At 46.2% G+C, this 15,261-nt stretch overlaps 1 protein-coding gene across 9 annotated transcripts in view; it reads right to left on the reverse strand.

The window, feature by feature from the left end:
* Nucleotides 1–15,261, reverse strand: part of CCDC15 (coiled-coil domain containing 15) — a 74,658-nt gene that overhangs the window by 33,832 nt on the left and 25,565 nt on the right. For 3 of the 9 annotated variants that reach the window (XR_012155905.1, XR_012155904.1, XR_012155906.1), the window contains exons 8-10: nt 13,112–13,291; nt 12,836–12,984; nt 1,710–1,786 (exon numbers count right to left, since the gene is read on the reverse strand). Coding sequence is in view for 6 of the 9 variants with exons in the window: in XM_073320792.1 (XP_073176893.1) it covers nt 11,017–11,138; nt 12,836–12,984; nt 13,112–13,291 (451 nt within the window). In the remaining 3 variants the exon portion in view is untranslated. Of the gene's footprint in view, nt 1–1,647; nt 1,787–10,616; nt 11,139–12,835; nt 12,985–13,111; nt 13,292–15,261 lie in introns of those variants that run through there. The other 6 variants (XM_073320792.1, XM_073320791.1, XM_073320786.1 and 3 more) reach the window with 3 other exon arrangements.

Consider the following 15,261-nt stretch of genomic DNA (forward strand, 5'->3'; position numbering starts at 1 on the left):
TTAAATACGCCACACTATATGAAGCTTCCAAAACTTTTCACCTCCTGTCACATTACAAATTGTTTTCTGGGACTTTTGGAGATCTTTGCGCTTATTTTCAAAGAATTCTACAGGTTTTCCCTTGTATTCTTTGTTTGCTATTGAAATGGCGTTTTAGGTTGGATGGTTTCATACTTTCATTTGTGAGAATCTCGTAACAAATCACACAGTGGAACAGGCTCCACCTCATCGCCAGTCCACGAAAATCCCAGTTTAAGATATTCTTCAACATATTTGCAGGCTTTTTTCGTTTTCTTTGCAGCTGATACGTTCAATAAACTTACAGATGGTTCACACGGTTCACTAATTTTGTCATCACAATTGTCTGATGTAGCCATATCACTGCATTTTTTGGCATAATTATCACTAACATTCGTATTTCCTTCATAATTTTCTTTTGTACGTTTCAAACTTCCCGTTTTTAGCCAGCAATCCATTGTAAATGGGTTTAACAAAAAGAAATTTTGTATATTACTACACAAATTATGTACTTGCTATGATCTCCAGATTACTAGGAGTAGTTATTCACCTTGATCTTTTATCTGTCAGTATGACTTCTGTGCATGCCACAAAGGCAAGTGTATTGCCCGAGCCGTGGTAACACGCACGCGTGGTTTGCATCGGCTCTGCTGTGCTATTAGAGGTTACTGAACGCATTATCATATTAGTTACAATGTAAACCTGTGTATTTCTACTGTACAAGTGTACACCATTCTTATATAAAATTTTAGTGAATTGTTTTCTGCTGCTAAAATAAACCGATAAAGTAAAATAAAAAATTCTGCCATGTACCTCTTGAAACCCTTTCACGTACCACCAGGGTATGCGTACTACACTTTGGGAAACACTGGTCTAGATAATACTTCTACTATGGGTGCAGGGGACAGGACTTCATGACCTCCCGAGGACCCCTGCAGTCCTACGATTCTATCCTCTCCTCTTTACTAAGATGTAGAGAAACCCCGAGAGGACACCATGACATCATCTGGAAGGAGGGTCCCAACTATGGGATTGTATCCCTCTACTCCCGTGGGATGTTCTCCTTCCCCAAGACTTTCACCCTCCTCAACAGCACACAGGCTGTCAGACTGGGGCTGGGACCAAAAAAATCTCGTTTCTGCACTTCTGTCTCCATTAGCTCCTCCAGTTCAGCCACTCTGATCTCAAGAGCTCGTACTCTGTCTCTGAGGGCCATGAGCTGCTTGCACTGAATGCACACGGCACCTGCCTACAAACAAGGTACATGCTGCACTGAGTGCAATAAACTGGCTAGCCCCCACTCTGCTGCTGGACTCTGCTTGCATGCTTTTTACTCCTGTAGCTTTTTAAATTGTTTTGGGGGGTAATTTTTTTCTTGTGGGGTGGGGAAAGCAGATATTTCTTGGCCTAAGTTTGCAGGTTGATCAGGTGTATTGGGCTCTCACACTCCCTCGCAAAACTCCCGTTAGCTGTTCCTGTTCGCTAGCTCCTCTGGTTGCTTTGGAGCAGGCTTTTTAACCCCCTGGTGAAGGGCTAACAGGTGTTAAAGGGCTTAGGGATCAAAGCATCGTTAAGAAGCTCTCAGCCTTGCCTAGCAGGCCACTAGGCTCAGCACGCGGCCCCCCCACACAAACAGACCACACTGTAAACTTCAGTCAAGCAGCAAGCACACAAACAGGCGACAAACTCACCCCAGGCGTCAGGTAGTCGCTCCTCCTTCACCTGGAGAACTCCCTCGCACAACTCCCCTGTTAGCTGCTCCTGTTTGCTAGAGGAAAGCACAGCGCCCATTTATCGGCCTTGGCGAGAGGTCACAATCCAGAATGCTTGTGATCACTGGAGATATAACATCTGAAAACTCTGGCTCAGCAGCTGTGCTAACTATTAACTTTTAAAGTCTGCCTGTTTAGTCATCAGATTTATTATTGCTTTAACGAATTTTAAATACTTCATTATTTGATTTCCACAAGATAAACCAGAACAACGTCAAGTGCTGTTCTGCCCTAAAAGTGACTCTGGGCAAAGGTCCTGGTGGGTATGTCTATGCTGCAGCAACTAGCAAGCTAGACAGACAGACTCCCTCTACCTGTGCTCAAGTTCGCGTGCTAAAGAACAGCAGTGTGGTCACTGCAGTTCAGGAAGCAGCTCAGACACTCAAGCCCACCTGACTTCAAGCTCGGGGTGCTTAGCTCAAGCTGCGATATCTGCTCTGCTGGTTTTAGAGCAAGTTTGACTGTCTGAGCTAGGGCAGCATAAATCTACCCGCTAAAGCTCCATGGGGATTCTCCAGCGGGTTTGAGCTGGGCATGTTTTTCCAGCTGGCAGCACAGAAACTACCCCAGCCTCTGAGAGTCATGCTGGGCTCTTTCCTTTTGCTGCATCATCTCCCATCAGCGAGATTCTGCTGCCTGAGCTAAGCCTGCAGAATCAGCTATTCCACCCCATTGCCTCATAACACACTGGCCAGCCCCCTCGCTCACTGGAATGTCCTCAACAATCCCTTTGATGAGACACAAGAAGGGACAGATGGCAGCTCCTTTTCCCAGAGCTGGGTCTAACACAAGTGAAAAGCTGCGGTTAGTGTCCCAGTCACTAGAGTTCTGGTAGGCTGAGAGCACCGATCCCCACTCGTAGAAGCATGCGTTTTCATAGAATCATAGAATCATAGAATATCAGGGTTGGAAGGGACCCCAGAAGGTCATCTAGTCCAACCCCCTGCTCAAAGCAGGACCAATTCCCAGTTAAATCATCCCAGCCAGGGCTTTGTCAAGCCTGACCTTAAAAACCTCTAAGGAAGGAGATTCTACCACCTCCCTAGGTAACGCATTCCAGTGTTTCACCACCCTCTTAGTGAAAAAGTTTTTCCTAATATCCAATCTAAACCTCCCCCACTGCAACTTGAGACCATTACTCCTCGTTCTGTCATCTGCTACCATTGAGAACAGTCTAGAGCCATCCTCTTTGGAACCCCCTTTCAGGTAGTTGAAAGCAGCTATCAAATCCCCCCTCATTCTTCTCTTCTGCAGGCTAAACAATCCCAGCTCCCTCAGCCTCTCCTCATAACTCATGTGTTCCAGTCCCCTAATCATTTTTGTTGCCCTTCGCTGGACTCTCTCCAATTTATCCACATCCTTCTTGAAGTGTGGGGCCCAAAACTGGACACAGTACTCCAGATGAGGCCTCACCAATGTCGAATAGAGGGGAACGATCACGTCCCTCGATCTGCTCGCTATGCCCCTACTTATACATCCCAAAATGCCATTGGCCTTCTTGGCAACAAGGGCACACTGCTGACTCATATCCAGCTTCTCGTCCACTGTCACCCCTAGGTCCTTTTCCGCAGAACTGCTGCCTAGCCATTCGGTCCCTAGTCTGTAGCTGTGCATTGGGTTCTTCCGTCCTAAGTGCAGGACCCTGCACTTATCCTTATTGAACCTCATCAGATTCCTTTTGGCCCAATCTTCCAATTGGTCTAGGTCCTTCTGTATCCTATCCCTCCCCTCCAGCGTATCTACCACTCCTCCCAGTTTAGTATCATCCGCAAATTTGCTGAGAGTGCAATCCACACCATCCTCCAGATCATTTATGAAGATATTGAATAAAACCGGCCCCAGGACCGACCCTTGGGGCACTCCACTTGATACCGGCTGCCAACTAGACATGGAGCCATTGATCACTACCCGTTGAGCCTGACAATTTAGCCAGCTTTCTACCCACCTTATAGTGCATTCATCCAGTCCATACTTCCTTAACTTGCTGACAAGAATACTATGGGAGACCGTGTCAAAAGCTTTGCTAAAGTCAAGAAACAATACATCCACTGCTTTCCCTTCATCCACAGAACCAGTAATCTCACCATAAAAGGCGATTAGATTAGTCAGGCATGACCTTCCCTTGGTGAATCCATGCTGGCTGTTCCTGTTCACTTTCATCTCATGCAAGTGCTTCAGGATTGATTCTTTGAGGACCTGCTCCATGATTTTTCCAGGGACTGAGGTGAGGCTGACTGGCCTGTAGTTCCCAGGATCTTCCTTCTTCCCTTTTTTAAAGATTGGCACTACATTAGCCTTTTTCCAGTCATCCGGGACTTCCCCCGTTCGCCACGAGTTTTCAAAGATAATGGCCAGTGGCTCTGCAATCACAGCCGCCAATTCCTTCAGCACTCTCGGATGCAACTCATCCGGCCCCATGGACTTGTGCATGTCCAGCTTTTCTAAATAGTCCCTAACCGCCTCTATCTCCACAGAGGGCTGACCATCTCTTCCGCATTTTGTGAAGCCCAGCGCAGCAGTCTGGGAGCTGACCTTGTTAGTGAAAACAGAGGCAAAAAAAGCATTGAGTACATTAGCTTTTTCCACATCCTCTGTCACTAGGTTGCCTCCCTCATTCAGTAAGGGGCCCACACATTCCTTGGCTTTCTTCTTGTTGCCAACATACCTGAAGAAACCCTTCTTGTTACTCTTGACATCTCTGGCTAGCTGCAGCTCCAGGTGCGATTTGGCCCTCCTGATAACATTCCTACATGCCCGAGCAATATTTTTACACTCTTCCCTGGTCATATGTCCAACCTTCCACTTCTTGTAAGCTTCTTTTTTATGTTTAAGATCCGCTAGGATTTCACCATTAAGCCAAGCTGGTCGCCTGCCATATTTACTATTCTTTCGACTCATCGGGATGGTTTGTCCCTGTAACCTCAACAGGGATTCCTTGAAATACAGCCAGCTCTCCTGGACTCCTTTCCCCTTCAAGTTAGTCCCCCAGGGGATCCTGGCCATCCGTTCCCTGAAGGAGTCGAAGTCTGCTTTCCTGAAGTCCAGGGTCCGTATCCTGCTGCTTACCTTTCTTCCCTGCGTCAGGATCCTGAACTCAACCAACTCATGGTCACTGCCTCCCAGATTCCCATCCACTTTTGCTTCCCCCACTAATTCTACCCGGTTTGTGAGCAGCAGGTCAAGAAAAGCGCCCCCCCTAGTTGGCTCCTCTAGCACTTGCGCCAGGAAATTGTCCCCTACGCTTTCCAAAAACTTCCTGGATTGTCTATGCACTGCTGTATTGCTCTCCCAGCAGATATCAGGAAAATTAAAGTCACCCATGAGAATCAGGGCATGCGATCTAGTAGCTTCCGTGAGCTGCCGGAAGAAAGTTTTCCTGGCCCCAAGGTCAGAACTCTTGGGAAAGCAGGTTTCAGAGTAACAGCCGTGTTAGTCATAGAATCATAGAATATCAGGGTTGGAAGGGACCCCAGAAGGTCATCTAGTCCAACCCCCTGCTCAAAGCAGGACCAATTCCCAGTTAAATCATCTGTATTCGCAAAAAGAAAAGGAGTACTTGTGGCACCTTAGAGACTAACCAATTTATTTGAGCATGAGCTTTTGTGAGCTACAGCTCACTTCATCGGATGCATACCGTGGAAACTGCAGCAGACTTTATATATACACAGAGAATATGAAACAATACCTCCTCCCACCCCACTGTCCTGCTGGTAATAGCTTATCTAAAGTGATCATCAGGTGGGCCATTTCCAGCACAAATCCAGGTTTTCTCACCCTCCACCCTCCCACACAAATTCACTCTCCTGCTGGTGATAGCCCATCCAAAGTGACAATTCTTTACACAATGTGCATGTTAATCAAGTTGGGCTATTTCCTGCACAAATCCAGGTTTTCTCACATCCCCCCAACCCCCATACACACACAAACTCACTCTCCTGCTGGTAATAGCTCATCCAAACTGACCACTCTCCAAGTTTAAATCCAAGTTAAACCAGAACATCTGGGGGGGGGGGGTAGGAAAAAACAAGAGGAAACAGGCTACCTTGCATAATGGCTTAGCCACTCCCAGTCTCTATTTAAGCCTAAATTAATAGTATCCAATTTGCAAATGAATTCCAATTCAGCAGTTTCTCGCTGGAGTCTGGATTTGAAGTTTTTTTGTTTTAAGAAGGCGACCTTCATGTCTGTGATTGCGTGACCAGAGAGCAGTTGCCACTAGGACCATGCAAATACTCTCAAGAGGGCTAAATCAGACCTGATGTCCTATAAACAGCACCAGCGCTGACCCATCACATTTCTTGCCCCCAGCCAGAATCACTCCAAGGCTTCCAGCATCCAAAGGCAGGGGTTTGGGAATCTATGCCTTGAATTTGCCTGAAGTACACGTTACTAGCTAAGTTTCAGAGTAGCAGCCGTGTTAGTCTATTCGCAAAAAGAAAAGGAGGACTTGTGGCACCTTAGAGGCCAACAAATTTATTTGAGCATAAGCTTTCGTGAGCTACGGCTCACTTCATCCGATGAAGGTGCCACAAGTCCTCCTTTTCTTGTTACTAGCTAAGAAACCTCCTTATCCTTCTGGGGAGTGACAGCATTGCTGCCTCCTCCTGGGAGACGAACCAGCATGAAGAGCTGCAGAGGAGGCTGATGAGAACTAGTCAGAGAGAGCCTGCAGAACTCCTATCCTGAACTGAGCATGAGATCTGGGAGTCAAATACAGTAATGCTGTAAGCATCACTCACACAGACCTCAGAAACCAGTTTGAACTGAAAAATAAACAGTGTCTGAAAAATGTTAAATAGCATTTAAAGAGGTGGTCATGCCTGCACAAAGTGCAAAGGAGAGCGTGAAACGTTCACTACACAAACACTGTTTCAAACAGTTTATTTTCCTAGTGCAGGCATGCTCTCAGGCCTAGTCTAGATTACAGTGTTAGATCAATGGAAGGCAGCTTATGTCGACGTCGGTCAGCACCTACACTAAAATGTAGATCCCACTGATGTAACTCTCCCACTGCACCGACTTAACTCCACCTCCACGAGAGGCGTAGTGCTTAGGTTGATGTAGTGTCAGGTTTGGACACTGCATTGCTTACGCTGACTGGTGCTGACTTTCAGAAGCCGTTGCACAATGCCCCACGCTGACATTTAAATTGGTGCAAGCACTCTGGTGAGGGCACACACCACTGACGCTAGGAGCGCAGTGTGGACATGCAAGAGTCATTTAATTACTGCGGTGGCTGTACATTGGTGTAACTTAGATTGACAATTTTGTAGTGTAGGCTTGCCCTCAGTGAGAGCAGCATTACTGCAACATGCTCTAGAGGTTGACTTGGAGCTCAGGGGATGAGGTACAGAGATACCTGCAAGGCTATCACCCGTTTATATACACAGGTCCGTTCAGACCTCCTACTGGAGATCAGGGTGAGCCAATCTTTATGCTATTAGAACTCAGTCCAGGATCACGTCTTTGTGCAGGCGCTTCTTCAGTAAGTGAGTAACACACACCCTAGGACGCAGTCCCTGACATCAGAGTCCACTCCATTCAACAGGACTGTTGGCTTGACAAGCTATGCACATGTTGTCAACATATAGAAGAGGCAGATTCCTCTGGTAGCTGGCAGAGGTGGCTACAAATAACTCAGGGGAGCAGGCAACTGAAGGATATGTGGAGAGCTTTTGCCTTATTAAGCAGGATGCAGATCCTTAATTTTGTCTACAACACCTAGATACTGAAGTGATGTGCTAGAATCTAATATAGTAAATATGGAAGTATGCGAGGGCCATAGATGTGTTTAGGACTCATATTCCAAACAGGACCTAAGGAGTTTGGTTGCTCTACAGGTCTGTCAGTTTCCTAGATCTTGTTACACCATCAGGATTAGCTGAGCTGGTGAGCTAGGACATCGTTGCCTCCACAGCATCCCTTGTCCCTCTCCCATCACACAGTGATAGTCTGCTGTAGGAGACTATTAAATTTGTCAGTATAGGTCCCTCTGAAGGGATCAGATCCCCTGCTCTTCCATGTGATGGTAGCAGGTGGGGGAGGTTCAGGGGTGGAAAATTTGGAAAAAACTCCAGGGACATCAGTTTTCTTCCACTCTAGGAGGGAGCAACCATGTGGAACAGAGCCTGTTTCATCAGAAGACTGTACCTTAGTCTTATTTGCACAGTGCTGTGTAGCCACTCATTTTCCTGATAAGCTGATTTCCGTTTCATGCAGCCCGGCCAAACACAAACCTGCTAAGTGTCACTCAGCTGCAGCAATAATCACATTCATCCCTGCGGTCACTCATAAGCAGGGCTACAAGTAGTGTATATTGTTTTGCCAGCAGCACCTCCTCCTGGCCACTAGAACCAACTCCCAAGGCTTCTCAGCAGGCAACCAATGCTTGCCCCCTTTACCTCTGCTCCCATTTCACTACTGCTGCTCCTGGGACCTGAGCAGTAACACATTCCAAGTGCAGGAGGCAGCCACAGTGTGAAGGAGACAGGAGCAGAGAGATTTAGGGAAGGGCTGTGGGAGGAGACTATTGCAAAGCCAGCAGGGAGAAAAGCATGGTCTTAGGCAGGTGTAGCAAAGAAGAAAAGACAGGAGAGAGACTGGGATCAAGAGAGGGAACAAAACAATCCAGGAACTAATGGGGAAGGACAGACTTGTGGCTAATCTTGATAATTACAATCTTAACTATACATATACAATGATGGGGTCTAAATTAGCTGTTACCCCACTCAAGAAAGATCTTGTAGTCATTGTGGATAGTTCTCTGAAATCATCCACTCAATGTGCAGCAGCAGTCAAAAAAGCTAACAATGTTGGGAATCATCAAGAAAGGGATAGATAATGAGACAGAAAATATATTGCCTCTATATAAATGCATGGAAAGTCCACACCTTGAATACTACGTGCAGATGTGGTTGCCCCATCTCAAAAAAGATAGATTGGAATTGGAAAAGGTTCAGAAAAGGGCAACAAAAATGATTAGGGGTATAGAACAGCTTCCGTATGAGGAGAGATTAATAAGACTGGGACTTTTCAGCTTGGAAAAGAGGCGACTAAGGGGAGATATGATAGAGGTCTATAAAATTATGAGGGGTCTAGAGAAAGTAAATAAGGAAGTGTTATTTACTCCTTCTCATAATACAAGAACAAGGGGCCACCAAATGAAATTAATAGGTAGCAGGTTTAAAAACAAACAAGAAAGTATTTTTTTCATGCAATGCACTGTCAACCTCTGGAACTCCTTGTCAATACTATAATGGTGTTCAAGAGGGAGTGAGATAGATTCATGAAAAATAGCCATTGATGGATCTATTAGCCAGAATGGGCAGGAATGGTGTCCCTAACCTCTGTTTGCCAGAAGATGGGATTGGGTAATAGGGCACGGATCATTTGATGATAACCGGTCTGTTCATTCCCTTTGGGGCACCTGCCATTAGCCACTGTCAGAGGCCAGGATACTGGGCTTGATGGACCTTTGGTCTGACCCAGTATGACCATTCTTATGTTAATATACAGGCCCAGGACAACAGAGAGTTGGATTCTTTTCCCAGCTCTGCCTTAGTTTAGTCATTTGTAGAAGAGGGAGAATGATACCTACCTACATTCCAAGTAGGTGGAAGCATGTTAAGATTCTGTACATCCAACTGTGGAAGAGACAGGCTCATCACAACAAGCTGCTCGCTACACCCACTCCCCTCCAGCTAGACACAGGAGAAGCTACTGAGTGCTTGGCAGCCATGTGAAGAGCTAATTGTGGATTAGCCAGTCTGTCAATAGGGAATAGGACGAGGTCTCAAAGCAAAACTGGAAATTGATAGGTAGGGCTAGTCCCTGCTCCCTCCTATGGCATCTGCTAACCAACCAGAAGGAAAGGGGGGAGGAGGTGTGTGATGGCTTCTCCCTAGTGGGAGAGGGACCACTCCGCAGAGGGAATTCTGGCTGCCTCAAACAAAATTCCTCCTGGGAAATCCAACTGCAGCTTGGACACTCTTCACCAGTCCTCGCCAGCATGCAGGACAGGAACTCTGATACAGCGTCCACAGCACGTGGAATCCAAACTCACCCTGTTGCGGATTCTCTTTACACACCACAGAGAACAGCCCCGCTCAAATCGCCCTCCACCCAGCTTCCTCCCTCCTGACCAAGTCTACGGCCTCTCTAAAGTGCCAGAGAACAAGGCAAGTGCCCCAGTGAGTCAGCAGACACCCCCTAACCTTCCCTGGAAGTCCGGCATCTTTCAAGCAAACACTACCAGCCTGCAACATATCCCTACAGGAAGAGGGCTAAACGGACTAAATCCAAGGAAAGGATGCAGCACACAGGGTTGAGTACACAAATATTCTGATACTTGACAGAGCCATTTGCAAACAGCAGAATGAGAATGCACAGTATACACTTGGATACGCAGCCTGGGACCTCTTAATTGCCAGGACTTAACAAGAGAAAAAAAACTCAGTGCTCTGTACCCTGCAGAAAGGAGAATATGGGATTGACAACACAAGAAAATTGGGTGTTTTGCTTTAAACATCTTACCGCCTCCTTCTCTTTGGACTTCAGTTGGAGAAGCCTTAAAGTTTTTTTCTCATGGGGCAAAAGCTGAAGATGTTGCAGATTTGTATCTCTTTTCTGAACAGTTCGTTTGATAAATGAAAAGCTGCAAAAAAGCCTTCTGGGCAGACACACTAACAGAATGCGGATTGTTGAGACGGTGGAGCAGGGAGGGAGGGAGGGAGGGAGACTCAATCACAGCCAGACTCCCCATTTTAGAGACTTGTACAACATGAAAGCATGCACAACTACAGCCACAGAAGAATCCTGCACAGATGCTTTGAACTTGGAAGGGTTTATTCAGCAGTTGAATAGACAGAAATTTGAATTTATGCTTCAAGCAAACAAAAATCCCTCATCTATTTTAACCATCCCATGGTAATCCCTTTACATTAGATCCCTGCATTACTGATCAGTGGTAGTAGCAGGGCTAATTCTGGGCTTTTGGAGTACTCACCTTCCATAGTGTATATGGATTATGCATGATGAAAGGAGTCAGAGGTACAATTTAACCCTGAACGTGAATATTAGTCAAAACAAACCTATTGTCTCTCTAAAGGCTAATGAATGAAGAGTGTCTGCTCTGGGACAGAAAACTGCTCCTGGGAACAATCAGCTACTCTGTGCACAGGCCAACTGTCTGCTGAACATTTGTAAAAGCTGATTCCAAGGCGACCTTTCATGGATTCTTCACAGAAGGTGCATGTGCTGAAGCTAAGTTATGGATTGCAAGTCGTGTGGTTGAATTCCCATCCGAAATGTCACATGACGAGATGACCGATTGCAATGCTCGAGCATAAGCTGAAAAATCAAAGAGTGCTAAGTGACTATAGCCTGAGCCAGCTTTCCCACAGAGCCCTGGGGCTTACTTCTGGAGTCATTTGCTAACTTGGGAATTAAGCAAAAAATGCAGTTGTGCCTCTTGAGAGATTTTCCCAAGGGCCTCATCTCTGAAGGGGGAAAATTCCTAGGATCTACGGGTATCTAGCAGTCATGTGCTCCTGTTGCTGCATAACTGAGCAAGATAAGCTTCTGCATGGCTGTGGGTGCAGTGTAGCTGTTTAGCAGATTACCACAAGGGAAGCTGACACTAGGGGAACTGGAGACACAGAATGAGCAAGGGCAGGATTGGGCACCAAATGGGAGACTCTATATGAAAGATCCCGACTCCATAAGAGAGCCTTGCATGTATTCTGCACACAAGCATTTAAAATGTAAAGAGTTTGAACAGCAGTTCCTCACTCACTCAGTCAGCTCAGATATTCAGGGCCCTTTCTGTAGGCCACAAGCAGCACTTGAAACAGGGTAGGGAAATGCTCCCAACACCATTGCAGGTGTCTGAGATGTATTAGTGGGTACAGGGCAAATAAAGAACCTTGAACCTAGGAGCCAGAAGGTAAGTGCTGGAGAAGGAGATTTTTAAGTAGCTGGCATTCTACAACATACGTACATGTCTGGGCTAGGGATGTAAATATCGGTTAAAAAGTTAATCAATTAAACGATTAAAATTATAACCAGTTAACTGGAGGTAGTGCTGGGGCCCCATCAGCCTGACATGGCAGCTCTGGCCAGCGCAGCTGGGGTACCTCCCAGCCAGTGCAGGGCTGCCAGGCTTAATGGTTAATGTTGGTTAACTGGTAAGCCTAATGCCCACATGAGCCTTTAGGCCTGTGTATTTTTTTTTTTTTTTAAACAAACTGTTGCATTTCCCATTTACGTCTGATGACTTTGTATTTTTGAAAGCAGTTTATGTAGATTGCTCCAAATGTCTGTACAACCAAATACCCTAATTGTTCTGCAGAATAATTTAAACCACAGGACTGCTTTCTTACCGGTGATTGATAACATCTCCCTCCCATCCACCTTCCAATAAAGACCTTGGCATTAAAGTGGAGAGCGAGTTTTCCAAGAGCCAGGCATTTTCTGTACCATTTACATAGTTGCTTTGCAGTATTTTTCCTCCCACAATGTGTCCCCATCTGTTCTTTCGAATATAATTTCATTATTAATTCAAACAGAAACCGGTGCACCCCTGAAAAGCTGCCAACCCAGCTCTCGGTGTGACACTTGCAGTTTCTCCAAAGCAAGGGTTACAAATGGGTGTCGAGTGTCTGCAGGCTTTTCTAGTTCCCGGATTTGGACTCCCCCTTGACTTTGCATTAGTGAGAGCAGCAGCTGGTGCTTAGCAAGCTCTCTTTAACAGCTGTATAAAAAAGTTACAAAATATCTGTGCTACAAGAAAAATCTAGTTCAACAGACCACTAAGGCTATCAAATGAAATACGAACCCAGTGGTCTATATTCCCGAGAGTGCATGGCGGATGTGTGCACACATACATAAGTGCAGAGCCCACATTAGAGTACGTTCATGGAAATGGTGCCATGAAACTATGGGAACTCCTAGCCAGGCTTTACATTTGCCGGTATGGCAGGACTCAGACATCTGATCTCAGTTACTGGGTCTACACCAATTCCTTACTATGAAGCAAGAGCTCATACCTTTGTGGTTTTTGTAGAACATGCAGTTGTTGGCACAGGTGTCAGGATGAGAGTCCCAGAAATCAGAGCCGCAGCAGCATAATGGAGGCAAGTCAATGTTATACAGTTTTATCTTCTCCCTCATCTGAGCTCTTAAAGCTTCCATGTATCTGCAAAAATAAAACAGTTTCCCTGTGACAGGATGGTACCATTGTCTTCATTAATCCCACTGGCAAATCCAGGATTTTGAGAACAAGAGGAGGAAACCCTCAATCATAGAATCATTCACCAGCTCACCTCACGTATTCCTTATTTCTCTGTTGCTTTTCCTTACTTTTCCTCACTCTTCTCTCCTCCAGTCTGAGCTGAGCCAGTATTTCACATGCTTTCTCCCCAGAACAGGTGTCTTGCTGGTAGGCCATCTCCTGGATCCTCTGCTCCTCTGCACGACGCTGGTGCTCCTTCTCACTCTTAATTCTGTGGATAGAAGTGCTGTTTAATTGGATCTTTCAGAGAGAAGGAAGTGGGTCCCATGGTCAGAGGACAGGACTAAGTCATGAGCACTGGGTTCTGTTTTCTGCTGCCTGTGGGACCTAGGGTACGTCACATACCCGCTTTCCCCCCCACAACTGTAAAATACTGACAATACCCTCCTTTTAGAAGCATTGGATCTACAGCAAGGATTTGGATTCTGCTGCTTTCTGCAGAGTAAAACAATTCTGCACTGTGTTTAAATGCATCATCAGCTTTCTATGTGATAAACTTTAACATAACATAACTGTTCCCTGCAATCTGTCAAAGCTAATTTTCCCTCCTGGTTTCCTCACTGGAGAGTTTTGTGCCTTGTGTGTGCCTTCTCCTTTCCTCCACCCCTTTATAGCTTTTCCTGTTTTCCCCCCCGTTGTCTTTTGTTCGCGCCCACCCCACCCCCCCATGTTTTCTGTCTCACATTTATTCTCTCCAGAGAGCTCTGCCCCCTGCACCCCCAGGCTTGCTTCTGGCTTGGAGGATTTACACACAGTTCCAATAGTCAGTTTGTGAGGCCAGAAGGGACCACTGTGATCATCTAGTCTGATCTTGTGTACAGCACAGGCCAGAGAACTGCCCAGAAAGGATTCCTGTTTGAACTTCAGCTGAAAACATCTAACCTCAATTTAAAAATGATCAGTGACAGATTCTACCACAACACTTGGTAAATTGTTCCAGTGGTTAATTATCTTCACTGTAAAAAGGTACGCCTTATTTCCAGTCTGGATTTGTCTAGCTTTAACTTCCACCCTTTGGATTTTGTTATCTTTGTTTGCTGGACTTAAGAGCCAAATATTTGTTCCCCATATCAGTACATAAAGATTGATCAAGTCGCCCCTTAACCTTTTCTTTGTTAACCTCAAGGAATTCAAGCTATCCCATCAAAGCAACTGTTCCATTCATTTAATCTTTCTCATGGGTCTTCTCTGAACCTCTTCAATCTATCAACATTGTTCCCCAATTGTGGACACCAGAACTGGATACTGTATTCCAGCAGCAGACGAACCAGTGCCAAATGTAGCAGTAATATAACCTCTTTAGACCTACTTGAGATTCCCCTGTATATGCATCCAGAGGTCATACTAGCCCATAGGGCCACAGGATCACACTCGGATGTCCTGTTCAAGTTACCCACCATGTCCATCAAGCCTTTGTCAGAGTCCCTGCTTCTCAGGATAGGAATCCCCCAACTTGCGAGTATGGCTACTTTCCTTGTCAGGAGGCTCCTGGGCCGCTCTGCACTCCAGCTCCTGTTCTCCACCTTGGAAAGTAGCAGCAATGCCTATGCCACTGCTGCTTCATTCTCTTAAAGGAGCAGCTGCCCAAAGGGCAGGAACCAGCAATTCTGCTTCCCGGTCCCAGTCAGCTCACTGCAGGTTTCAAAGGGCCCTGGTAAGTGGGTTTCCTCCCCAAGCACTGGGGGTGATCTTCACTCCTCCCACCACTCCAGGCGGAGGACAGGACTCCATCAGCCAAAGCAGAGGGCTGTAGCTGTGATCTGGGCTTCCCTTTCTTTCCCCGTTGCATTCTCAGAGCAGGAAGAGCGAAGGAAGCCTGAATCTAGGGAGAAATTTGGTGTAGAGACTCCATGCAAAGGCTGATGGGGAAGGGATACAGAAAGGCTCAAAGCTGCTTGTCTTCAGTGCAAGTGTTGGGCTGACCAGCTCTGGGGAATTAATCTTTGTTAAATTGTAGTGGACTTTCAAAAAACCCAAAAAAAACGTATGTGCTGTCTGGAGTTTGGGGCAAAGACTGGCAACAAGAGTGAGAGAAAGGAATGTTAGTGAGAGGGCTGAGGTGGGAATGGAGGGTGGGATTCTCTTCCTCTCTGGAATTCAGTTGATGGGAGCTAAGTGTTAGAGCTTTGCGTGGGAGTTGGCTGGGGAGCAACTTGCTCCAGCGAATACATGGGGCAGACT

Source organism: Lepidochelys kempii, chromosome 22 (genome assembly GCF_965140265.1).
Source record: "Lepidochelys kempii isolate rLepKem1 chromosome 22, rLepKem1.hap2, whole genome shotgun sequence".
NCBI classification, from domain to species: domain Eukaryota; kingdom Metazoa; phylum Chordata; order Testudines; family Cheloniidae; genus Lepidochelys; species Lepidochelys kempii.